Genomic DNA, 27,326 nt, shown 5'->3' on the forward strand with positions numbered 1-27,326 from the left:
TTATTTTGTTTGCAAAGTGTGCTTCATGCATTTTGAAGCTTACACCTCACTGTTGTGGGAATTAATGATTAGCCTTTATTTCTCACAAGTAAACAGTTATCACCTTATCAAGTTAAATTTTGTAGGCCCCCGCTATGGCCGCTCATATGGTTAAGGTCATGATTAATTGTTTATGAGCTTATAAGCATTGCAAGGTCGACAGTGTATATGCACATAGATGTCGTAAAATACTTGTTAGTTAGCTTGCACTGGCTTATCTTGCACTCATTCCCATCTTGGATATAATCGAGTCGTATCACTGTATCCATTTCTTTTTTGTGCAGCGCCCCAAGAACATTACTAGTGTTGAAGAATGGTTAGATGAATCTGTAAAACATGAGCGATCTGGAAACATGGCTGAACATTTGATACTTGGCTCTCTCTCTCTCTCTCAAGCATTTCGAGTAAAAGCAAGAGAACAGGCCAAACTGTTGTTTATAAAGTGAAAAAGCTAATTCCACTAGCAGATAACAAAAGGGTGACACAGATTGCAAAAGCATATGGGGCCGGTCTTTCTTTCAAAAACAATCAACCCTTGAAAAAGATCTCACTTGCTCAAAGGATTTCTAAATGATGTCAGTAGGCCACATAAGAGAAAAATTCAAGAGGTGCTCTCTTTAGGTGCTGCCTTCTTCGCTGCTTCAGCAGCTGCCTTTTCTGCTTCAATTTCAGCAACAATTTCATCGATTTCATATTCTTCCAGTTGTCGCAATCCCTTATCTCTCGTCATCACAGCAATCTCGATGTTTTTCCCTCCACTCTCAACAACCTAGATGTTAAAATTTAGGATACATTTTATCAGATCAGAAAAATACATGCTAGCAATACAGCTTGTGCAACTATAAACTAAGGAAACAAGACATTCCGGCCCAAAAAAGAAAGGAACGTGCACAAAGAAAAGAGAAATAACAGAATCCAATAGAAGCCGTTCAATAAAATCAAGACCTGGAAAAGTGAACCGCTTTAAGCTCAACTACATAACCGAAAAATACAAAGAGAAAAAAGTCTCATAAAGTTCGGCAAGCATATTTGAACATGGACCACATAAACATTTGCAGAGACTAAAGGAGATGCTGAAAGAATGTTACTATCGGTATGAGATACTTTAGAAAACAAGCATTGAAAAGTAAACTGACATTGAACTTGAGACCATGTTGCCATGTGTATGCAGAATTTCAAGGCACAAAATGTAAAGGCATGTATATACAGAAAAGAAGAAAAATAGCATGTGATGCTTCATATGATATGACAAACTAATCAAGACCTGTATCCCCTGTGATTAAGCATTATCACTATAGGGAAATTCAAGCATCAACGTTACCAAGTATCAACAAGAGAAACAGAGAATAAATGGTTTCTGGCAATGTCATTTATTTATTGAAACTGAAGTTGAGAAGGAAAAGGATATTGTAATTAGAAACCAAATGCTGAAATTCAAGAGTACAAGTATGACCCCCTTTTCTAGCAAAGCTCACTCCATTTAGGCTCACATAAATATTTATCTGAAACAAAGAAGGAAAAGTGATATTGTAACTAGAAATCAGATACGGAAAATTGTGAGTACAAGTGGATTTTTTCTCCAAGAGATTCTCCCTTGGTACCACAACTTTTTCTTCTGGGGCAACAGTTGCACATACCTCGTGATAAACTAGGACTCAAAAGTAGAATGAGATGAAAAGTGAGAAAGAAATGGAAAGAAAGTCAAACTCATGTAAGAAAGGAAAATAGAGAGGCATCTTTGTACCTTTCAATAAAGGCAATTTTGTAGTGAATGGAAAATTTTAGAGATATGATAAGAAATATGTATGTGGTTTTTTATGGATTTAGAAAAAGCTGGTCACAGAGTTCTAAGGCAACTTTTGTGCCCCGATAATCACACAACTCATCAACAATTAATGTTATATCCAGAAGTACAGAGTTTCTTTTTTATCTTAAATGTGTTCATAACACTATCATGGGCATTGTTAAAATGTAAACTGGAATACATATATATTATTTAATATTATTATATTTTTCCTTTTATTATTTTCTTTTTCTATTTTCCTTTATTTTCTTTTTTAGCATCTAGTTCAATAGAACGGCTTTTTTGGAGCTCTCTTCCACTTTTTTGTATATATAGGGGTGGACCCCTTCAATGTAAATAACTATGCTTCTTAAGCATTTTGTGCATGAATAAAGTATTATTTATTTTTTAAGTGTTCTTCCTTTTATACCCTTTCAAGGGTCATGCTTGTAGTGTCTCCAATAGACACATGTTTGTGAGTTATTTGTGCATTTGTTGAAGACCACCATTTCATTGCATGGTATCAGAGCTACGGAATCCTTAGATCTTGAAGTGCTTCCGCCTCGATTTCCAGGCCACATTTACAAAAGGTGTTTCATCACCTTGTTCTTGTCTCAAGAATATTTGTTTGAAGAAAGGTGAACTTGTGATACAAAAAATTTGGTTCCGTATCCTCTCTCTTATTCCCTTGTCTACTCTTTTTCTTTTCCTTTCTTTTTTTTCTCTCTCCTCCTATCTATTCATCTTTTACCCTTGTAAAAGATGGATGACAATGATAAGATCACCATCATTCCTATGAAGCTAAATGATATAATGTGGGCTTTGATTATGAAGCACCACATTTGGGGAAAAGGTTTATGGGGTATAGTGGATGGTTCCGATTCGGAACCTAAACTATCTCTTACCAAGAAAGAGGGTGATAAAGAGGTTCCTCTAACGGAGGAAGAGAAGAGTAAGGTGTTAGCCACTTATGAAAAGAAATGCAAAGAGTGGAGGATAGGGCATGCAAAAATTATGTCATGGCTCATCAATAGCATAGACATTAAAAAATGTTCTAGTCTAGCTAAGTTTGAGCATGCCGATAAGGCTTGGGAATACCTCAAAAACATGTATTCCCTCAAAGATATTGCACATGTATGCTTACAAGACAAAGTTCGAACAATGACTCAAAAAGATAAAACTATTGGAGAATATTACAATGAGTTATCCGAACTTTGGGAAGAGTTGACTCTTCTTGAGCCCAAATGGCATTGTGCCGAAGATATCGAGCTTCGCCAAAAGCAACTCGATATGAAACATTTCTATCAATTCGTGAATGGTCTAAGGCCGGAGTTTGAATCCACCAAATCGGCCCTTTTACATCGTGAAAAAATTTCTTCTATTGTTGATATTATAGAAGAGCTCATTATGGAAGAAAATAGACTTAGAAAAAGTACTCCAAAAGTTGATGATAATTCAGTTTTAACTGTGTCTAGATCGGAGAATCATACTCGTACTTACAAGCCGCCTCGTTTTGGAAGGCAATCCGGTGACTTTGATAAAAGAAAAGTCATTTGTCATCATTGTCATAAACCGGGGCACTATAGGCATCAATGTCCAAAGTTAAAAAGAAGAGAAGAAAAAAGAGTTGCATCTGTTGAATCTGAGTCAAAAGATCAAGATGCACCTGTATCTATGGCTCAACTGATGGAAATCCTTCAACCGCTTCTCAAAGGGGTATCCTCCTCAACTGAAGCCTCAACTGGAGCGGCAGTTGCATCTTTCTCCGGTCTAGGTAACTTTCCTTAACTTTTAGATTCTGGTGAATGTCTTAAAAATAACTCAAGTGTGTTAAAGGTTTTTACAGCCGATGGCACATCTCTTGAAGTAAAAGGAATAGGATGTTTTGAAAATCTTCAAAAATTCAAAAAAAAAATTATCCCAGAAGCTAGATATATCGTTAAACTTAATTTGAATATCTTATCTGTCTCGCAAATATCTGACTATGGATGTAATATCTCCTCTTCTCATGGTTGTTGGGTACAGGATCGCCATTCAGGGAATCTGACTGGGGAAGGCCGTAGAGAAGGAGGACTCTATTACATGGACTTTTTGGAATTACCCAAGAATGCATTTTGTTATAATGTTTAGAAATTAGAATTGGATTTATGGCACAAAAGACTTGGTCATCCTCATATGTCTAAAATTCAATATTTTCCAAATTTGGGAAAATTTTGTAATTCTGAAAATTTTTCTTGTAAAGACTGCATTCTTGGCAAAATGAAAAGGTTACCATTTCTTAGTAGAACTTTTGTTTCCTCACGACCACTTGAGTTAATACATTCGGATGTTTGGGGCCCCGCACCAGTTATTTCTAAATGTGGTTATACATATTATGTCATTTTTGTTGATGACTTTTCTAGACATACTTGGAAATATTTTCTTAAACATAAATCTGAAGTTTTTGCTAACTTCCAAATATTTCATAAAATGGTTAAAAATAAGTTTCAAAATGATATTTTCGTTTTTCGCACTGATTCAAGGGGAGAGTTTATGTCGAAAGAATTCAAAGACTATCTCAATTTACATGGTATTACGCATCAAAGATCATGTTCACACACTCCACAGCAAAATGGCCTAGCCGAATGCAAACATCGGTACATTATGAAAACTATTAGGACCTTGCTAATTGCAAATCAAGCTCCAAAAAGTTTTTGGGCTGAAGAGGTTCTAATTGTCACCTACCTCATCAATAGAATGCCATCTTCCTCATTAAAGAATACAACTCCAATAGAAAAGCTTATTAATTTAACTCCAGATTATTCTAGATTAAGAGTCTTTGGATGCAAATGTTTTGTTTTCACCAACAAAAATGACAAACTCTCTCCTCGTACAATCCCATGTGCCTTTTTAGGATATGTTGATAATAAAAAAGGCTACAAGTGTTTCGATTTTCAAAATGACAAATTATATGTGTTAAGAAATGTATCATTTTTGGAAAATGAAAGCTTCTTTGAATTTGAAAAATCCAAGGACGTCACTGAATACACATTTTTAATTGATCTAACTTCAAAATCCAATGAATGTGATGTTGGATGTGACCTTGACAATTATCAAAGTCCTGTTATTGTTGAAAATGATGATAATGAAGAGCAAATCCATAGAGATGTTAGTCTACAATATTCAAGACGTAGAGAGCAAAATCTTCCATGTGCATTACAAAAATACTCCGAAGTTCCACCCAGAAGAATGTCTAGAATCTCTAGACCTCCAGAAGAAATTGTGTCTTACGAATCTTTTTCACCCACATATAGGACAACCATTACATTAATACAATCATATTTTGAACCATCATCCTATTCTCAAGCCAAAAATCATATAGAATGGATAGAAGCTAAAAAAATAGAATTGGATGCACTAGAAAAGGCCAACACTTGTACGATCCAAGATATCCCTCTAGGTAAGAAACCTATAGGCTGCAGGTGGGTATATAAAGTCAAAACCAAAAGTGATGGGACCCTGAAAAGGTATAAGGCATGTTTAGTGGCAAAAGGATATGCCCAAGAGTATGGCATCGATTATGAAGAAACTTTTGCTCATGTGACCCGTATGACCACTGTTAGAACTTTAATAGCCTTGGCCTCTATTAGAACATGACTTATCTTTCAATCAAAAAAGCTTTCCTGAATGGGAATCTCATTGAAGAAGTATATATGGAAGCCCCACCTGGTATTAGTATCCCTAAGAATAAAGCTCTTTGTCTAGAAAAAGTTCTTTATGGTCTTAAACAGGCTTAAAAAGCTTATTATGACCGATTTAGTCATGTTATGCTTGATATTGGTTTTCAACCTTGTTTAACTGACACTGCTTTGTTTGTTAAGAAATCTGATGCAGGCATCATTATTATTCTTCTCTATGTGGATGATATGATCATCACCGGAGGCGACAAACAGGGAGTTGCAAATATCAAATCTCTTCTTAAAACTCACTTTGAAATGACGGACTTAGGTTTATTAAGATATTTTTTAGGCATTGAAGTTGTTTATTCCCCTCGGGGGTATTTGATATCTCAATCTAAATTTGCTCTTGATATTGTTTTCAGGTCTGGAATTACAGATGATAAAAAAGTTGACACTCCAGAAATTGTCAATGTTAAAATGAAAATTGATGATGGAGAACTTTTTGATGATCATGTATTCCTTACAGTCAGCTTATTGGAGCTCTTTCTTATCTTTTCATTACTAGGCCAGATATAGCTCGTGTGGTTCATATAACCAGTCAGTTTCAGCATGCTCCCACCTTCGTGCATATGGGAGCAGTTTTACGTATTATTAGATACTTAAAATTCTCTCTTTCACGAGGACTCTTCTTGACTGCTTCATCTTCATTAAATTTAATTGCATTTAATGATGCTGACTGATGAGGTGATCACAATAATAAGCACTCAACTACTGGTTTTTATGTGTTCCTAGGTGAAGCCTTAATTTCGTAGAGGTGCAAGAAGCAGCAGAAGGTCTCTCTTTCCTCCATTAAAGCTGAATTCAGAGTCATGGCAAACACCACTATGGAGGTTGTTTAGCTCAGACGATTACTAGCGGATATGAGAGCTGAAGCAACGCAAGCTTCAAAGATGTGTTGTGACAACAAAAGTGCGATTTACATTGCAAGCAATCGGACATTCCATGAGCGCACTAAACACATTGAGAAGGATTGTCACTATGTCAGAGAGGAATACTTAAATGAAACCATTGATCTGTCATATGTTACATCAGAATATCAATTAGCAGACTTCTTCACCAAGCCTCTCGCTACTCCCAAATTTCACTTCCTCTTGGATAAACTTTTGTTCATTGTACCGTAAGTTTGAGGGGGAGTGTTAAAATGTAAACTGTAGTACATATATATTATTTAATATTATTATATTTTTTCTTTTATTATTTTCTTTTTTTATTTTCCTTTATTTTCTTTTTTAGCATCTAGTTCAATAGAAACTAGATATTGGAACTTGACTCTGCAAATAGTTGTTGGACTGTAGTTCAACAGCTATAATAATAGTTGTTGGACTCTAGTCCAGCAGCTATAATAAGAGTCGTTGGACTAGAGTCCAACGCCTCTTTTGGAGAGCTCAAAATTCTCTCTTCCACTTTTTTGTATATATAGGGGTGAACCCCTTCAATGTAAATAATTGTGCTTCTTAAGCATTTTGTCCATGAATAAAGTATTATTTATTTTTCAAGTGTTCTTCCTTTTATACCCTTTCAAGGGTCATGCTTGTAGTGTCTCCAATAGACATTTGTTTGTGAGTTATTCGTGCATTTGTTGAAGACCACCATTTCATTACATTCCTAGCACAATGCAAGATAGGTGTTAATCAAAACCTTTTAAACCGGTTGATATAATCTTTTCAGGAGCGAAAGTTGACAGGAAAACTAATGCTCTCACTTGATCCAAACAAGCATGTTACCAGCCTAGTCAAATACCAAAGTGTAACCATTACTGCACATATATTCGGGTGCATGTGCAAATGAAAGAAGACAACAATGAGGCTATTCTTAAAAGAGAGTATAGGAGCATAGATGTGGCATTGTACCTCAATTCAATCAAAACCCAAAATTGATTTTACCTACGAAACAGGAGTACTTCAAAATGCCCAACCCACTCACGTCAATGCTGGTACTTATGGTGTTGGAACTGGAAGCACCTAGGGTGGCCACATGTAAGCAATATTGTATAACATATGGGATACAATATGGGTTTATACAAATATTTATGTAGGCATCCTTGTTTTGGAAAACAGCTGTGGAACCCATACCTATGTGAACAGTGTTCTCACATTAACCAAATATCTCATTGAGCTGCTAATTTCCATGGTCAATCCATTAGACCTAAGACAAGCTCAAGTCGGTATCCTTCCCTGGTAGTCTCCAACTTCATGCCTGACAGTTCAGTGCAAAATTATCATAGTTTGGCACCATTAACTAAGAAGCCAGAAATGAAGTAGACAATGAACATCGCATTGCAAAGCAAGTGCATTCGCAAAACAAGCTAAGCAGACATGATGAGGATATGAGAGTTACTGGCAATGCACACCACCACTATTTATTGATTTAGAAAGCACAGTCGGTATGCATGAGAATAACAGAAGTCGAGTAATAAATTGTCACGCAAACTATAGTTTGTCAAAGCTACAGTTACAAGACTCATATACCAAGTTTCAATAAGCCTATATCCTTCATGTTGATGCTATGGCCTTCTCCAGTAATGACTAGGCTAGTGAACACAGCATTTGTTGGATGATTTCCAGATCATGCAACTCAGGTGAGCATCTGGATTAATCATGAAATGCAACTGCTGAATCAAGCATGTAAGTAGCACACAAATGATCATGGTGGCTACCAGAAAATTTCTAAAATCCATAACTGTCCACCTCATCACTCTTGAAATAATGACAAGTTTTGAATAAGACTGACACCTGATACGGGGTAGCCATTTAACTTCAAGATGGGTTCAGGTTTAGGCAGTCCTGATAGAGAATAACCCAAAAGTTAAATGGCACTTTTTTTTTCTCAGAGCCTGAACTGCCCTTATATTAGATGCCAGTCATAACCAAAACTTATCATGGATGCCTCTTCTCATTTCAAGTAGTGATAAGGTGGACACTAGACAATTTAGAAATTTTCTGTGCAGCAATCAACCCATTTCTAGCCCAGACACAATCTTATTATAGAATAGCAGACAACTGATGTGCCAAGAAAAAAGCCTTGGGCAGACACATAGCACAATGAAGCATGCCAACACCTTTTAAAGTGAAGTGTACAACAAAATTCTCCAAGTTCCAACTACATAAGGAGGAGTTCATGACCAACACATCCAAACATGAAGTGGAGTATTACATGACAATAGTAGTAAGAAAAATAAATGCCTAGTATCTAATAATACATAAAATAGCTCCCATATGAAAAATGGTAGGAGCATGCTGAAATTGGCTTTCTGTGTGAACCGCATGCATAATGTCAGGTCTTGTAATGGAAAGATAAGACACTACCCCGACAAGTTGTTTGTAAGGTATTTGATTTTAAAGTGATTCTCCGTCATCAATCTTCATTTTGATATTTACAACTTCGAGAGTGTCGACCTTTTTCTCATATAAGATACCAGAACTGCCAGCAATATCCTGAGCAAACTTAGATTGAATTAGCAAGTAGCCTCTGGAAGAATAAACAACTTCTACATCAAGAAAAAAATTTAAAAAACCCAAATCACTCATTTCAAAATGTATTTTGAGAAATCTTTTAATGCTTTAAATTTCATATTTATCGCTTTCAATGATGATCATGTCGTTTACATAGAGGAGAAGGATAATAATAACGGCATCAGAATTCTTAACAAACAAAGCTTTGTCAGTAAGACAAGATTGAAAACCAAAATCAAGCATAACTTGACTAAATTTGTTATACCAACCTTTTGGGGCTTGTTTAAGGCCATACAAAGCCTTATTTAAACGAAGAGTTTTTCTTTTAGGAATATTAATGTCAGCTGGTGGTTTCATATACACTTCTTCAACTAAGCTTTCATTGAAAAACGCATTTTTGACATTCATTTGATATATATGTCATTTCTTTAAAGAGGCAAGAGCTACTAAGGTCTTAATTGTGGTCATTCTAGCGATTGGAGAAAGGTCTTTTCATAATCTATTTCATACTCTTGGAAATAACCTTTGGCAACTAATCTGGCCTTATACCTTTTCAAGAGTTCCGTCACTCTTGATATTAACTTTATACACCCATCAACAACCTATAGGTTTTTTGCCTGACGAAATATCTTGAATAGTCCAGGTATTCGCTTCTTCTAATACATTTAATTTCGCCGACATTGCTTCCACCCATTCAGAATGCTCTTTTGTTGTAGCATAGTTAGAAGGTTTTACGTAGAAATGTATTAATGCAATGTAGGCTTGATACTTAGGTGAAAAGGACTCATAAGACACAAATTTTCTGGAAACTTCTAGATGACCTTCTTGTTGGCATTTCTTTTTGTTCTTTATTACTAGTATATTTTTTGAGAGCACATGGTTGATCTAAATTACCCCGTCTAGAGTATTGAATACAATCTTGATTATCACGAAATGATTTTGTACTTATCATTTATTTTTATCTTCTTGGCTTTCATAAATCTTTGGAACTAAGTCCAATAAAAAGGAATACTTATTTATTTCCTTAGAGTTCGCTCTTTTAAAAAAAAACTTTCCTTTTCCAAAAAGGATACATTTCTTGACACATATAACTTTTTAGTTTTAAAATCAAAACATTTGTAGCCTTTTTGATAATTTGTATATCCTAGAAAAATACAAGGAATTGCATGAGGAGAGAGTTTGTCATTTTTGTCAAAAAAACAAAACATTTGCATCTAAAAACCTTTAACCTAGAATAATATGAAATTTGTTTGAAAGTTTCTCAACAGAAGATATATTTTTTAATGAAGAAGATAGCATTCTGTTAATAAGAAAAACTGCAGTTAGAGTAGCTTTTGCCCAAAAACTTTGTGTACTTGATGTGTAATAAGTAAAGTTCTTGTTATCTTTATAATATGCTTATGCTTCCTTTCAGCTAAATCATTTTGTTGCAGTTGCAGGGTATAGGGACATGATCTTTGATATATGATACTGTATAGATTTAGATAATCTTTAAATTCTTTTGATAAAAATTCTCCCCCTGAATCAGTGCGAAAGATAGAAATATCATTCTTAAATTGATTTTTGACTAGATTATAAAATATTTGAAAATGTGAGAAAACTTTAGATTTATGTTTAAGGAAATATATCCAAGTATGTCTTGTAAAATCGTCTATAAAAATTACATAATATATAAAGTCACCTTTTGATACAACAAGTGTGGGTCCCCACATATCCGAATGTATTATCTCAAGTGGTCGAGAATAAATAAAGGTTCTTTCTTGAAAATGTAATCTCTTCATTTTACCAAGAATACAATTTTCACATGTAAAGTTTTCAAAATTACAAAAAAAAATCATCTTTGAAAAAAACTGGATCTTAGATACACTAGGATGGCCAAGTCTCTTGTGCTATAACTCCAAATCCATTTTCTGAACATTACAATATAATGTATTCTTAAGTATTTCCAAAAAAAACATGTAGTATAAGCATCATTCTCTATGTCCTTCCCCAATCAGCTTCCTGACTGGCGATTCTGCACTCGACAACCACGAGAGAAGAAGGAAACATTACATTCATGGTTAGATAATCGAGAAACAGATAAAAAATTTAGGTTAAGTTTAGGAATATATCTAATTTGTAGAATACGAAATCTTTTTGAATTTTGAGAAATTTTTTCAAAATTTTCTATTCCAGTGATCTCAAGAGATGTTTCATCAACGGTAAAAACATTTGACTCACTTGAGTTATGGCATTCATATAACATATCAATATTTGGTGTTATATGAAAAGAGGCACCTGAGTCAAGAAGCCAAAGAGATTTACGAAGATTGGAGAAGCTGAAGGAAGAAACTGCGACTACAGTGGATGAAGATGCTCATTTGAGTAGAGGCTGAAGTGCTTCGACTAATTGAGTTAAGGACATGCTTCCAATGGATGGTTCGTTTGATTCTTGAGGAGGTCCAACAGAGGCAACTTTCTTCCCATAGGGTTTCTTCAATTTCGGACAATCTGTTTTCACATGTCCCGGTTCACAACAATAATAACAAATGACTTTTCTTTTTGCAAACACATTTCCTTGTTTCTCATCATTTATCCTCCCATATTGTAGAGGTTTGTATGTACAAACATAGTTTTTCGGTCTAAATACGGTTAGGACCGAGGAATCATCACACTTAGAGATTCTCTTATTAAGCATATTATCTTTCATGGTTAATTCTTCTATTGTGTCTTCTATTGAAGAAACTTTCCCTCGATGAAGGAGAACGGATTTGGTTGATTCAAACTACGATCTTAGTCTATTAATAAATTGAAAAAAATGTTCTGTATTTATTTGATTTTGACTGAGTTTTATGTCTTCCGGACAATGTCATTTTGGTTCAAGAGGAGCTAACTCTTCCCATAATTCGGACAAGCTATTATAGTATTCTCTAATGTTCTTGTCCCATTGAACCATATTTCGTACTTTATCTTGTAAATTGCATACATGTGCAATATCTTTAAGAGAATACATTATCTTAAGATAGTGTCATGCATTGTTGGCATGTTTAAATTTTATAAGACTTGAACATTTTTTGATATCGACATTATTAATGAGCCAAGACATAATATTTGCATGTCACATTCTACATTCCTTTCACTTTTTTTCGTAAGTGGTAATGACTTTATTTTTCTCAACCTCCGTAAGAGGTATCTTTTTCTCACATTCTACCTTTGTAAGGATTAGTTTGGGTTCTGAATCGATTTCATCCACTAATCCCCACAACTCCTTTCCCCATATAAGGTACTTTATAATTAAAGCCCATGTAGCATAGTTAGAATCATGAGCTTAATGGGTTTAATGGTGACGTTATAATTGTTATCTATGTCACATGGGTGCGGGTGCGGCACTTTCAAAAAATTTGGGTGCGGGGGTGCGGCAAAAATATATATATATATATATATATATATATATATATATATATATATATATATATATATATAAGTTGGAGATAAATGACCATGGGTGCGTTGAGTGCACCCAAGGTCAGGTTGACCGCATCGGGTGTGGGTGCGGCACCTAGTTGAAGAGTCCCTGTGACATAGATTGTTATCCATTTTACAAGGTTTGAGAAAGAAAAAAGAAGAAGAATGGAGAAGAAGATTAGAAGAGATGAAAATGAGGATAATATGTACTCCACCACCGATAACAAGTACGAGCACTTCTCCAAGCTTTTGCATGATCACGATTTCACACTTAAAAAAAGAGCTTCACTTTTTTTCAAACTTTGAATGGCACATTTCTCGATGTATTGAAAACAAGCTTAGCTTGATCACCAAGCTTTGATACCATGTAAGAAGATGAGCTCATAGATCACCACTAATGAACACTTCAAAGAGCTCCAACCAAAGTATCAAAAAAGAATACTCACAAGAATCAAAAAAAGGGTTCATACAAAATACCCAAAAAAGGGTATGCATCAAGTTCAACAAGAGAGAAAAAATATATATATTATTGATTGAGAATCACACTAGAGAATTCAATACATTGTGAGGGGGCCATGCCCCATATTTATATACAATGAGGGGAGCTAGAGGAGAGAGTCGTTGGGAGCCCAACGACTCTTAGTTCTTTGACTAAGTCAAATGTTGACTAGTCAAAGAAGCTAAAAAAGAAAAAGAAAAAAAACCTATGCTAAGTACACTAAAATGAAAAGAACAAAAAAATTTCCTAGTTAGCCTAGGTTATGACACATTATTTAACAAGGCTGAATTATAAACTTTAATTGGAACAACATTTGTAGGATGAAGAATACCAGAAAAGGAAGATTCTCTTCCAACCACAGGGCGTGCAAATGCACGAAAATATTTGCATATTTCATTTGGTTAATAGAAAACCCCACTCGATGATGTTTATGATCAACATTAAAACTACCAAGTGTACAATCTATATTTGATTAAGCAATTACCTAGCAATATTCCAATTTCCAACACCAAAATGGGGCTGCTCAACAACTAGTCCATCCAGAAGGAGAAGATTAGGATACTTGGCTCTAAGACAAACTGATGCCCAAAAAGAACATCAATCTTCCAGTTTGAGAAAGCAAAGGAGAGGCCAAGATCAGAGGAACTTTTAAAATAGCATCAACCAATACTGACAGGTAGTCTGATGCTTCCAATATGCAACTGCTAGTTATGCTTTATAGGACAAATATAGCTTCCAATGGAATATCAGTAACAGTATCATTGACACCAACATTAGTATTAGTATTTTGTCAGCACAGCAATTTCTCAGGAGAATTTCAAAACAATTATTTTTCTCAGGAGAATCTCAGAAAAAATATTTGTCAAAAGAAAGAGAGGACAAATAAGTATAAAAAGAAAAGGATTTTGTTTATTTTAAAATGGAAAAATTAAGATTTTTTTTTTGAGGTTTACTCGGAGAAACCGCCCCAGACTCAGAGACCTAGCCACACTGGCTCAGCCTGACGTACTATGGTGTCTGTTCATGTCGGTGTAAAACTCCGAGGGCTTACCCCTCGACCCAAGGGAATCACCAAGCTTCAGCTTATGTAGCGGAGTGACGCCCATGGGATTTGAACCTAGACTGCCTGTCTAACAGTCTAGGCCCCATCCCACTACGCCAAACCCCTTGGGCCGGAAAAGCTAAGAATTTGAAATGAACATGGTATTTTCATGGAATAACTTGAAAATCATGAGTAGTTCAAAAATCAAAAAGCACCTTTAATATTGTTTTTATGATAATCTTGTGATTATGTCAAGATATTTTAAAATTATCAAAGTACAATATCAGGAGAATCTCAGAAAAATACTTGTAAAGTTAAGAACAGAGGACAAATATGTATAAAAAGAAAAGGTCTTTGTTTATTTTAAAATCGAAAAGTTAAGAACTTGAAATCAACATGATATTTTCATGGAAATTGAAAATTTCTAGTAGTTAAAAAATCATAAAGCACCTTTAATATTGTTTTTATGATAACTTGTGATAATATCAAGATCTTTTCAAATTATTGAGGTGCCATCTGGATAAAGGGCCCAACAAGCTCAGACAAAGAGCTTATGATAATAAAAGTTAGAAGCCCTTCAAACATGTGACTCAGACCACAAGGGCAAGGAAAACACTATGATTGTCTTCAATTATGAGAACCTTAAAAAATTGATCTGCAGTACATGACACCACTTACAGTTAAGCAAATGCACCTCAACACTGTGCAGAAACAATCTAGACTCCCAAGACCCTATCTATGGCATACCCTCATCATTCAGTAATAAAGTTTTCCCAATGCGCAGATGAAGAACACAATAAGTGAAGCATGGACAGATAAGAGAAATTGGATCAGTAAAAGCTTTCACGCAGAAAAATAAAAATTAGTGACTTACTTCAAGAAGAGCCCGAATTGCGAGTTTTACAGTTTCTTGCCCTGATGTTTCTTTATAGTTCTTTTCTAAGAACTCCCGCATGGAATTGGAGTTTCTTCCTGTGGCATTGGCTTTCCAGGCAGAAAATGTTCCTGAAGGATCTGTCTGATAGAGTGATGGAACAGTGGTATAAGGGTCAAAACCAACAATCAAGGTTGAAAGTCCAAATGGTCTGACACCACCACTTTGAGTATACTTTTGCTGAAGCCCAGCAATATAACGTGTTATATACTCAACAGTTACAGGGTCCTCAACTGTAAGCCTGTGACTCTGACATTCAATGCGTGCTTTGTTTATAAGAACCCTTGCATCTGCCTTCAGGCCAGCACATGCTAATGCAATATGATCATCCAAATTTACAATTTTCCTGACAGTTCTGAACGACAAAAAGTGCAGATGAAGCAAGTAGACATAGAAGCCAAGGTAAATATTATCATACTACAAGACCTAACAAGCACACAACTAGATATCATAGAAAAAAAAACACAACCTTATCATTATATGCTTTTTTTAACCAAATGAACTGGAAAATTGGATATGCCGTGTCATGTTTTGTTGGATCCGGATATTGGATCCAAATATGGCCATTGGGTTTCACTATAAAATCCACTGACCACCAGGGTAGTGGACCCTTGGTGTGCAGTTAGTGGGGTGGTTATTGGAGAGTGGTGCAGGCTTCGCCATAAACAGTGGTGAATCCCCTCTCTTACGTAGAAGAGAAAAAATACAGAAAAACTAGAGAGCTCTCTACAGGGGATTGTGAGATTCATCACTAGGGAGAAGGGGGCTGGAATAGCTCAAAGATAGAGCATGTGTGACACACAGATGGAGGTTTGATTCCTCCTTCCAGCGCACATGCCCACACCCTAATCAGATTCCGAACACAGTCTTCATTCCATCATGTTTGGCATTCAAAATCATAGTTATAAACTCTATGCAGCCCTACATTTCGCATTTCAGATGTATCAGCACTAGGTACTGGTACACCTAACTATCGTATCAATTTCCCGCTTCAGGCATATCAGTACCAGGTACTCATACCAATTTGGAAAGAAAAGTGATTCTATATTCACAAGAAACAATGACTCGACTTAAGTAGGGACCGATTTCATTACTATTGAGACAGGTACAAAACAGGTTCCATTGATCCAATGTATGGAAATGGCAAGTTTGTAATGTACTAAACAATGGCAGCCCCTGAAACCAAAACAAAAATAAGGTAACTCAACCCTCCCGGTTCGTGTCCTCCAGTCCCAATTCCTAAAATCTAAACAGAGGAAAAATAGGGCTTTCTGAAAACTCTGCGCAAAGGGAGCAAGAAGAGGGTTTGAGGCGTCCAAGGGGCTAGACTGCTCGAGCATTAGAGCCAGTCAAAGACCCAACTTGCATTCCACCATTTTTGTCCAAGTTGAAGGCAATCGCCTTCACTATATTATGTTGTATTCTTTAGATCTTTGCTTCAGATTTCAGAAATCTGAGGGGCTTCTATTATTGTTTTGTGCAAGGGCTAGTGATGCAATGAGTACATGCAGAGATTTCAGACCCGTAGTGGATCGGAATTTAGCGAATCACTGGATGCACTTGTTCCGAGTTAGAATTAGGTCACACCTAAGGCCAGCCCATTGTGTGCTGAATATATGCTACATATGGGAGAAAAACACTTGCATTACTGTGACAATGCCAGATCTAAGATTCTACATTATTTAGTCAAGGTGAATAGCTGGCACGTCTGGATATGCATCTCAATAATCAAATAAGGTGATTTGGTTTCTGATGTTTTGTTCACAGAGAGAGAGAGAGAGAGAGAGAGGAGTACGGACCGGGAGTCTTGGAGCTTGGCAGCGGACTTCTTCTCGACGCCGAGGACTATGGTGTCGGTGCCGCGGACGCCCACCGCCGCGTTTCCCTTCCGGACGGCCTCCAGCGCGTACTCCACCTGGAAGAGGTGCCCGTCCGGCGAGAATACGGTGATCGCCCGGTCGTATCGAGCCATCTCTCTCTCTCTCTCTCGCTCTCTCTCTAATGCAAAGATGCCAAGAATAGACTTGGGCAGCAAGGCACTCTGCGGAGCCCTGCTTTTATGAAACCGGTTCTGCTTTTGGATGTAGGGTCTCGGATCCTAATAGGAGTGTCAATGGGTCGGGTTTGATCAAGACCCGACCTGTACCAAACCCTATAGGGTCAGGGTTTGGTAATAAAGAAAGATGCCCGATTACAACTCAGGTAGGACCCATGTCCGATTAGTATATAGATCCTGGTATGGTTTGTGAAATTTCATACCAGATTCTAAACCGGTCTTGCTTTTGGATCCAGGGGCTCTGATCTTAACCCGAGTCAAACGGATCTTGAATCAAATCCAGTTATGTGGATTCTAACCCAGGTCAAATGGATCTGGGATTGGGTCTGAACATATATAGTATAGCCTTTGTGCCCGAAAGGGGATTTGTCTTGTAGATTAAAGAACTTACCGAATTCAATCAGGATCAGGATTGGTAGGGACCAGTTACAGGAAGCGCCCCTATAGGAGGAAGCACTCTTCCGAAGTGGGAAACCTCACCTTTCCCTCCCATTTGTGGGAAGTGTGCTTCTTATTTGTGGGAAAAAACACACTGGCATTTCTCATTTCTCACAACTTGTTGGGGGAATAACTCGACACACTATTGATAGATTGGGGAAACAAAAAACAAGAAGGAAAGAAAGAAATTAAACCACATAAAAAATAAATATTTTTTTACGTGGTTCGACAATAGTAGCCTACGTCACGGCTACTATACCATTGGGTTTTGAACCTGCAACGTCCCATCCCAACACAAGATGACGTTCACCAGCTACTGCTACCAGACAAGCGCGTTGGTATTGCATTTCTCGCTTGCTGATAAGGATGGCAGTGGACCAGGGGACAACAGGGCTCCGCTCTGCCTCACCCCGTTTGGACTGGGGATGAAGGGCATAAAACGGGGATGGAGGCGGGAATGAAGGTTAAAATCTATCTCCATGCAGGGATGAAGGCGGGGATGGACTTACGCTTTTCCCCACCCCACCCCGTCCCAATGCCTGCCCTCGTCCCCAATCCTTTAAGGAATGACTATAGACTAAGGGGAAATGGGGCCCCGCCTCGCCCCCGTTTGGACCGGGGATGGAGGACATGAAACGGATAGGGGTGGAGGTTAAAATCCATCCCCGTGGAGGGATGAAGGTTTGGATTTTGAAACCGGGCAGGGGTGGAGACTTTGTCCCCCACCCAGGTCCACTGCCATCCCTACTTGCTGAAGCCATAATCACACTTCTTTTCTAAACTAAGTGAGAAGCAACCAACCATCATACAAGAGCATGTCTTCATCCAATGAGCTGGGATTTAATTGCATACAAAATAGGTTAAAGGGTTTTAACAGCTAATTTCATGTGATTCTTGGAAATGCTAATCATTTTCCCAAAGAGAATTTTTTTACGCAGCGGTGCAACATGATTAAATGGACAATTCCCTCATCTCGAGAAATGCCAAGATGGATGGTTGTCAGGAAGGTTGCTGCATACCCGACCATGCAGCGATACTGCATACAATGTAAAGTCTTTCCTAAATAAATATGACTCCCTTCCAAACTTGGTTTGCATCAACATGACCCTCCAGTAAGTTCTGTCAAAGTCCATGTACTGAGAAATGTACTTGTTTTTATTACGAAGATCTACGGGGATTTTGTACTGGATCCTTTAGGCTAGACATAAGCACTAGAGGAGGTGTCAACGGGTCAGGTTTGATTCGGACCCAGGTGATACCAGACTTTGACCCAGTTTTCGGGTATAATATCAAGTCTAATATAAAAAAATCATATCCAAACCCTATAATGAACCAGACCGGGACCACGGTAGAACCATATTTTTTATTATTTTTATCTTCATAAATTGCAGGTCTTAATCAGAACTCAGGTAAGGTTCGGGTCTGGTATAAAATTTTACAAACTATACCTATACCCGGGTCCATGTATTAATCGGACCTTCGGGACCGGACTAGGGTCATAATTGAGTCTTATTATTTATCACCATACCCGGACCCTATAGGGTTTGGTTCAGGTTGGGTCCGGGTAAACCAGGCCCGTTGACACCCCTAATAAGCACCATATTTGGCAAGACCCTCTCAATGGGTCACGGATCTTTGGCGTGCTTGTTAGGGACAAGTCAGTCCTTAGGCCCTTCCACGGGGAAATCTTTAGGGGGGTGTCCTCTAAAAGGATTCGGGCAGTGATTTGGTAGTAGGGATTGTCGATGGTCCATGTCGACCACTGTAGATCAGGGTAGAGGCATGTTCCATGTCATTCATCTTACTGGTCAATGGCTCTTTGCCATCCATATGAATTGCTTATGATGCCATCCATCGGATTCATGGAAAATGGTGAAGCTCATTCAATCGTCGACCATTCCACTATTGTTGGTTTGGATGTCATTCATCATTCGGATGCCCTGACCTTAGTCACCAGAAGCTTTTTCCTAGGGAAGTTTGTTTCCTCGGAAGCTTGCTTCCCAAGTGAAAAACTCCTCGCTTCCCTGAAATGAGAGGATGCTTTGGGACCACTTTTTCCCTTAAGCTTCCATATGGCAGGTTTGGAAGTGAGAAAATAGTAGTAAAAGTGAAAGCAGGAAAGAAAAAAAGGTATGTTTCTTCAATTGTTCCGAACGAGACAAATTTTCAACAGGAAAGTTTTTCTAAAAGCTTTTTCCTAGGGAAGTTTGTTTCCTCTAAAGCTTGCTTCCAAAGTGAAAAACTCCTCTCTTCCCTGAAATGAGAGGATGCTTTGGGACCACTTTCTCCCTTTTGCTTCCATATGGCAGGTTTGGAAGTGAGAAAAATAGTAGTAAAAGTGAAAGCAGGAAAGAAAAAAAAGTATATTTCTTCAATTGTTCCGAACGAGACAAATTTTCAACACGAAAGTTTTTCTAAAAAGTATAATTTTTTATAAGAAAAAAAATCCTTCACCTAGAGGGGGAAGAATTTTTTTCAATCAAAACAAATTTTTGCATTAGGGGTGCTGCCACCGCATCATCCCCGATCAGTTTCCCATCAGCACCTGCAAGTAAGTAGTTCATCTACTCTGTAGTTGTCTGAACTCGGACGTCCAACACCCCTCAACCAACGCTGAGCCTGGTGTCCTCGGTCTTCTCTTCCACCCCCCTTTGCTCTATCTCTATCTCTCATTTTGTTCACTCAGAATTAAAATCAAGGACATAAATCACATTCGTACAGTCAGAATTAAAAAACAAAAACCATCAAGGAAGTATCGCAAGCACCTACGCTCTACTTATATATTTTGCATTCTATAATAAGCATAGAACAACCAAATGAAGTATTTGGTCTTACCTAATGACGAACACTTGAGTTTTTTGTTACACCTGCAGCATTCACTCTCTTGTCAGTGGATATGCAAATATAAGTGAAGGACACGGTTGCACTCTCACAGAAAACAGATCCCTGATTCTGTTTTCCTAGGATTTCATTTTCCAAGCTTCTCCAAAGAGAAACGGATCCATCACGGGAGTTACCAATTAGTACAGGATCTGCAGGGAAAGCAGAACCATGGAACTTCCCCATCCCCACAATCAGATTTTCTACCGTGGTAAACTTCGAGCATACACTTTCCAAGTTCAAAAATGCAAACAAGTCACGGGTGTTCAACTTCAAATCATTCCACATAAAGTCTCACAGAACAGCCAGCTTTTACTATGACAGTTACCATTGTTTGTTTTATTTTTTCCCCCAACTGATGAGAGTGTCACTGTTTTCATCCCCAATGACGACACTGAGCGGCTGCCTGTAGGATCCCGGGAGCCAAATATAAACTTTTTTACACTTCTCCAAAGTGCTGCATCAAAGAGAAAAATACAAAAGACCACATAAAACAACACCAAAGTTTGACTCCAAGAGAATAAAAACAGAGGGTTTCAGTAAGAAGAAAGGGAGAAAAGAGGATTCAGATCAGGCCATTCGTCGAATGATAAAGATTCTCATCTGACGATCCTGACCATCGATCGAAATCATGGGATGGTTCGACGTGAAGCTGGTGTAACACCCATAACTGGGGTAGCAAAAGCGTGAGATAGGGTTTAGTTCAATGGCCAGGATCGTCAGATATGGATTTTCCTCATTTGAGGAATGACATGAACTTAATCAACACCTCCCCCACAAGCCAAAAAATGAAGAAAACCCCCTACCTCTTTTTCCTCTATCTTCATTCTTATTCTCTCCTTTATTTACTTCTTTTTTTTTTTTACTCTGTTTTTTCAGGTTAGACGGTGAGCAGAGGAGAGGGGTTAGTGAGCATGTGAACCACCTCCCTCATGGTAGGCCTCTCCGAGCTCTGCTCCTCCACACACCGCATCGCCACCCTGAACATATGCTTGACGCTCTCCAGCGGGTAGTCGCTCAGCCTACTGTCCACCAGCGACAACACCACCGTCGCCGGCTCGACCGCGCTGGACACCATCTTTGCCACCCAGCGGACGATGTCGACGCCATCTCCGAACTCGCCGACCGGTTTCCGGCCAGTGATGAGCTCCAGCAGTACGACCCCAAAGCTGTACACATCGCTCTTCTCGTCCACCCGCAGCGTGTAGGCGTACTCTGCAAATTGGACCACAGAGCACACATGACTAGACAGAAACCGTAATATTGAGCAACGATGAAGGGTATTTGCGCGGATTGGTACAGGAGTGCTAGAATCTGGATTACCAAAATAGACTCTTGGGGAGGGGAATAATAATGGTGCACAGAGAGAGAAGATACGGCGAATGATAGCCATATTGGCATTATCCGTTGGTTGCGTGCTGGTGAAGCAAGAAACGAATAAAACGCTTTAAATTGTTCTCTCCCCCCATCACTCCACTGGCTCATCTCGATTGGGAATATAAATTCTGGTGAAAATGAATTCTTGGAATCTAACGGCACGAGTGCCGAACTTTTAGGCCCTGTTTGGAAACCAGGAGCTGGGATAGGAGTTTGGGGGCGTTTGTGTGTTACGGAAAGTGGGCTGTTTTCTGCGAAAACAGCATCGATGTACTTTTCCGTAGAACGTTAAAATTGTATTCTGAAAATCTAAAAAGTACATTTTTATATTAAAAAACGAGCTTTCTGATGTAAAGAAAGGGTTTATCAAAAGTTCCAGGAACACAAAATAAGCGTGTGGTTTTATTCCAACCATTCTAGAAGCTTCCGGTAACCTTGATTTGGACTTAAAAAAAAAAACAGCACGTAGAAAATTCTACGGCGTTCTAATTCCCACGCTTGACAACCAAACGCGGCAATCACAAGAGCGACCGGCAGAAATCAAAATCCCATCGATATTCCGGCCGGTGCAATGCAACACCAACGTTCCGGGATGCCAAGAAGAGAGAGAGAGAGAGAGAGAGAGAGATGCAACTCACCGGGAGCGATGTAGCCGTAGGAGCCGGCGACGGAGGACATGCACTCGGAAGCGCCGGCGTCGCGGAGGAATTTGGCGAGGCCGAAATCGGCGACGTGGGCCTCGAAGTCGGAGTCGAGGAGGATGTTGTTGGACTTGACGTCGCGGTGGACGATGAGAGGGGAGCAGTCGTGGTGGAGGTAGCAGAGGCCCCTGGCGGCCTCCACCGCGATTTTGTACCTCGTCTCCCACCTCAGGTGCTCCCCCTTCTTGCCGTGGAGGAAGTCCCCCAGGCTTCCGTTCGGCATGTACTCGTACACCAACAGGTTCGTCTCCGCGTTCGAGCAGAACCCCAGCAGACGGACGATATTCCGGTGACGGATCCGGCCGAGCGTCCGTATCTCCGCCGAGAACCCGTGGTCGTTCCGGTTGTTTTTTCCCATCCCCGGCAGCTTCTTGATCGCCACCTCCGTCCCAGCAGACATCGTTCCCCGGTAGACGGTGCCCGCCCCGCCCTTTCCGATCACCATGTCGTCCTTCAGGCACTCCAGAACGTCCCGGCACGTGAAGTCCAGCCGCTGGAAGGGCGTGAGCTTCCATTCACGGGAGCGGCGAAGCCTCCGAACCCACCACGCCCTCAGCAGCCACACGGCCACGACGATCGACGAGCAGACGAGCAGCCCGGCCGCCAGACCGATCTTGGATGAGCCCAAGGGATGATTCTCGCCGTCAGCCGGAATCGGGATGCACGGAGCGAGGCGAGGGCTGCACAGGTAGGGGTTTCCAGCGAACGAGCTCTGGTTGAAGTAGGAGAACTGGCCGCCACGCGGGAGCTCCCCGGAGAGGTTGTTGAAGGATAGGTCGATGATCGTCAGGCTCGTCATGTTGCCCATCCCGGACGGAATCTCGCCCGAAAGGCGGTTACGGGAGAGGTTCAGGATGTTGAGGATCGGGAGATTAAGTAGATCGGTCGGGATCCCGCCGGTGAGGTTGTTGCTGCTCAGGTCGATCGACGACAGGGACTTGCAGAGCGATACTTTCGCCGGGATATCGCCGGAAAGCTCATTGTGGCTCAGGTTTAGCTTCGAGAGCTGCTTCAAGCCACCGATCTCCGGAGGAATGCTGCCGGAGAAGCGATTTCCGTCCAGGGAGAGTGTGTGCAGACCGACGAAATTGCCGATTCCGGCCGGAAACCTTCCGGAGAGCCGGTTGTTGGAGAGTATGAGCTCGCTTAGATTTCGCGACGGAGACATCTCCGGCGGGAGAGCTCCGGTGAGGTAATTGTCCGAGAGCTCTACCATATCCACGTAAGGAAGACTCAGGAACCCAGCGGGAATCGATCCGTTCAAATAATTCCGGGCGAGTCTGACCCGGGTCAGCGATTTGCAGCCCCCGAGCGACTCGGGAATCGGCCCGAAGAAGAAGTTGTCGAGGAGGATCAGAGTCTGCAAGCGCCCGCCGGAGCAGACACCGTCCGGGATTAATCCGGTGAGACGGTTCATCGTTACGTCCAGCTTCATGAGTCGGCCGTTCCGGCCGAGACCCTGAGGCAACTCGCCGGTGAAGTTGTTCTCCCACAACTGCAACACCTCCAACTCCGAAAACTCGGCGACGAATGCCGGGATGCTGCCGTAGAGCCGGTTGCGAAAGAGGTTGAGCAGCGTCAGCTCACGGAGATCGGAGAAACTATCCGGGATCTCTCCGGTGAGCTCGTTGTTGGACAAGTCGAGGGATTTGAGGCCCGTCATGCCGGAGAGCTCCGGCGGAATCGGACCGAAGAGGTAGTTGAACTGCAGGAACAGGGTGTCGAGCGACTTCAGGCGGCCGAGGCTCGCTGGAATCTCGCCAGAGAGTTTGCAGTTGCCCATGTCAAGGCGGACCAGCCGGCCCAAGCCGCCTAATTCCGGAGGGATGCCGCCCTCGAAGGTGTTAAAGTACCCAATATAGAGCTCCCGAAGGTTCTGCAGCCGGCTGAGCTCCGGCGGGATACGACCAGACAGACCGTTCCCGTTGAGGCCGAGGTACTCCAAGCTCGGAATGCCCGCGTACTCCACGGGGATACTGCCGGAGAAGTAGTTCCCACCGAGGTGCAGGTGGCGCAGCCGGCGGAGCTCCGACAGCTCGACCGGCAACGGGCCGGAGAAGTTGTTGTTGTAGACGTCGAGCACCTCAAGATGGCGCAACCTCCCAGACCCGGCGGGGAAGGCCCCGAAGAGATTGTTGTTGGAGAGATTGAGGAAGCGCAGCGACGTCAGGTTGGAGATCTCCGGCGGGAGTTTTCCTGTGAGGTTGGAACAGGAGATGCTGAGGTTGAGGAGGCGGCTGAGGGAGGCGATGTCCGGGGAGAGGGAGCCGAAGAGAGGGACGGAAGACAGGTTGAGGGAGACCACCCTGGAGTCGGAGTCGCAGGTCACGCCGGAGAAGGAGCAATGAAATGATGGAGGTGAAGAAGAGTCCCAGTCGTCGAGTCCGGACCCTCGGTCCCCCACCAAGGAGGCCTTCAGCCCGAGCAAGGCCGAGAAATCGTTTTCCGACGAGGAAAAAACGCCGACCACGAAGAGGACGAGTAGAGATGGAAGGACAGGTATGAGGTGTTTCATTTTGGCTTCTAGAGAAAACGAGGAGTTGGGGTGGGAAAGGGGCGTGGGTAAATAAAGGTGGGGAGGATCAGTGAGGGAATGAGAATAAGGAATCGTGGTGGGGAAGAGAGAAAGAGTTGGGAGGTGGGGGAAAAGGAGCAGGGTGAGGGATAGATCAGGTGCAATATGATTGCACAAACATTTGTGCATTAAGCATCTGATCACCTTCCAAGTTCCAATCCATCTCGGGGACAGGCCTATGGCCAAGACCCTGATGGAGAGCGATCGGATGTTTAATGCACATTTTTTTGTGCAATCATATTGCACCCGATCCGAACTCGTCACTTTGCATGCGCGTTTGTCTCATGCAGAGCAGGGCGGACGCGACGTGCTGTCCGTACGGTCAGCAAACGGTCTCGCGGAACGGCAGTCAGCTTCGCCACCTGCTTTAACCTTTGGGCTGGGACTTAGGACTTTTTTGGGAACGACAAGATTCAAAATGACGGGAGCATTCCATGCCAACGTCTATTGGATTCGGGATCATCAATCCACTTGGGACCAAACTTCGAAGACAGACCCAACCCGTGTTCCGACCATCGATTTCTCATCCCTGACAAGTAACAACTGGAAAACGGGGCAAGCTGAAAATGGGTCATTATTTTGATTAGGGCGATCCGATTTTCAGCACCAAAAAAAGACCCTCTGCTGCAGAGGAGGTCCGAAGTGGTGGTACTGGTAGCATTTAGTAAGGGAGACTGCAGGGAGCGGACAAAGACCCTCTGCAGATGCTTCCCTCCAACTTTACGCCAAAAAGGTTAAAAAGGAAACCGGCAAAAGTCAAAGCCCAAGCCCTTGTGGTCTTCCAGTAATGAAAGCGGGAAAAAAGATCGCCGGGGATTACCGATCGGAGTGTGACGTCGGCGAGGAATTGAACAAGGGGACAATAAACGTTGGAAAGGACTCCGTTTGCGTCAGTGAGTGACAGACTGGCGGGGACTGAGACGGGGTAGCGACGTGACCGTACAGAGTGAGACTTGGAGAGAAAAGAGGGGCTCGCTAGTTAGAGTGGAGAGGACCCTGTCCTGTACTGTCCTGTCCTGGCTCGCTTTTTCTTTAGTGGTCATGATTTTTGTGGGGTCGGCACGTACCAAGCGAAGACCGTACAAACCGAGCTTCCTTTTACTCCACTGCCTTTTTTTTTTTTTTTACTTTCCTTTTTCTTTGCAATGAAAGTCTCAAACTGAAATATCGCCACCTGTGGCCTTTTTTTTTTTGAGTTTTTTCACTAACATAGCAAAAATATATTCCCCTTTCAAACATTAGCAATTTCAGCAGATATATTCCCCTTTCAAAAATAAGTTTTTTAACATAAAATTTTCATTTTCAACATTAGCAAAAGATTGATTTTATATTAGAGGAAAAGCATTTCCCATAAAATTTAGAAAGCGAGAAAAGGTGCATGGTTTCACACTATGTAACAATAACATAAGTACAACTTAACATGCGACCCAAGTTGGAGAACTTTTTGAAAAATATGGCTTAGAATGTTTTAATTTTTAATTAATTAAAAATTGTTATATATATATATATATAAATTTATCAAATGCAAATGAAAATTAGGGATGACAGTGGACGGGGTCTACATCCCCGGTTCAAACAGGGCGAGGCAGGGTGGGGCCCCGTTTTGTCTAGGTCCACTGCCATCCCTAAAGAAGGAAAGGAAGGTTTACTAACAGAGATCAGGAACGGGGCCGTGCCGGGCCGGGCCGAGCCCCATTTTCCGTCTGTCCATTGCCATCCCTAATGAAAATGATAAAATACTATTTAAAATAATCAAATAATGGTAAATTTGTGTCATAGTATGTCTTAGCAAGCTCAGACGTGTTTCCCTATGGACAGACCTTGGAACGCAAATGGGTCAGATCCAAGATGAAGGTTTAGCAATTTTTGGTTGTTCCATATGCGATCCATTTGCATCCCTAGGTGGGATTGATAAATGAAATGAGCTACTCGTAGCTGTGCTTGGTACGAAGTTTGTTCAACTCGCAAAATAGGTTCAATGAGCCAAGCCACAACCTAGTCGTGTAGTATACATAGATTGAGAATGAACAAAAGGTGTTCACACCGGATCGGTTCTTATATGCTGGTCAATATTGGTATAATCATCATTATATTGCACAAGTCCAATTAATATAAAATAAAAAAGTGATAGCTCGCCACTGAGCCCACCAAAAAAACAATAGTCTTGTCTTAAATGGGCAGGCTTGAGCTACTCATGAGCACAAATTCAAGCTCAAAAACGGTTTGAAGAGAAAGAAGCCAAGCCCAACTAACTTGGAAAAGGGAACCTATCCTTAGGGGTGTCAACAAGTCAGGTTACTTGGACTCAGTTTTTTGTTATGGTATTGGGTCCAGACTCAGGTCTAATGGGTCCACTATAAGAAAACCCATACCTAGACCCAATAAAA

At 40.7% G+C, this 27,326-nt stretch overlaps 2 protein-coding genes across 3 annotated transcripts; both read right to left on the bottom strand.

Annotated features, from left to right (window-relative positions):
* Positions 1-473: 473 nt before the first annotated feature.
* LOC149817833 (proteasome subunit alpha type-7-like) lies at positions 474-16,937 on the bottom strand. Its single transcript, XM_089984011.1, has 3 exons — positions 16,712-16,937; positions 14,853-15,267; positions 474-808 (listed from the first exon to the last, which is right to left on the bottom strand). Exons 1-3 carry the CDS (start codon positions 16,882-16,884, stop codon positions 641-643), a joined length of 756 nt encoding a protein of 251 aa, XP_089840137.1. The 5' UTR covers positions 16,885-16,937; the 3' UTR covers positions 474-640.
* Positions 16,938-20,553: 3,616 nt separating this feature from the next.
* Positions 20,554-24,896, bottom strand: LOC149817834 (uncharacterized). 2 transcript variants are annotated; one of them, XM_089984093.1, is made up of 3 exons: positions 22,302-24,896; positions 21,212-21,501; positions 20,554-20,743 (listed from the first exon to the last, which is right to left on the bottom strand). In XM_089984093.1, the coding sequence occupies exons 1-3, from the start codon at positions 24,877-24,879 to the stop codon at positions 20,726-20,728; spliced, it is 2,886 nt and encodes a 961-aa protein (XP_089840219.1). In that variant the 5' UTR covers positions 24,880-24,896; the 3' UTR covers positions 20,554-20,725. The 2 variants fall into 2 exon arrangements, with proteins under 2 accessions (XP_089840219.1, XP_089840218.1); XM_089984092.1 differs by having other exon boundaries at positions 21,093-21,501.
* Positions 24,897-27,326: the final 2,430 nt, after the last annotated feature.

This window comes from Nuphar pumila, chromosome 13, assembly GCF_984573655.1.
Source record: "Nuphar pumila chromosome 13, dmNupPumi1.hap1.1, whole genome shotgun sequence".
In the NCBI taxonomy this organism is placed as follows: Eukaryota; Viridiplantae; Streptophyta; class Magnoliopsida; order Nymphaeales; family Nymphaeaceae; genus Nuphar; species Nuphar pumila.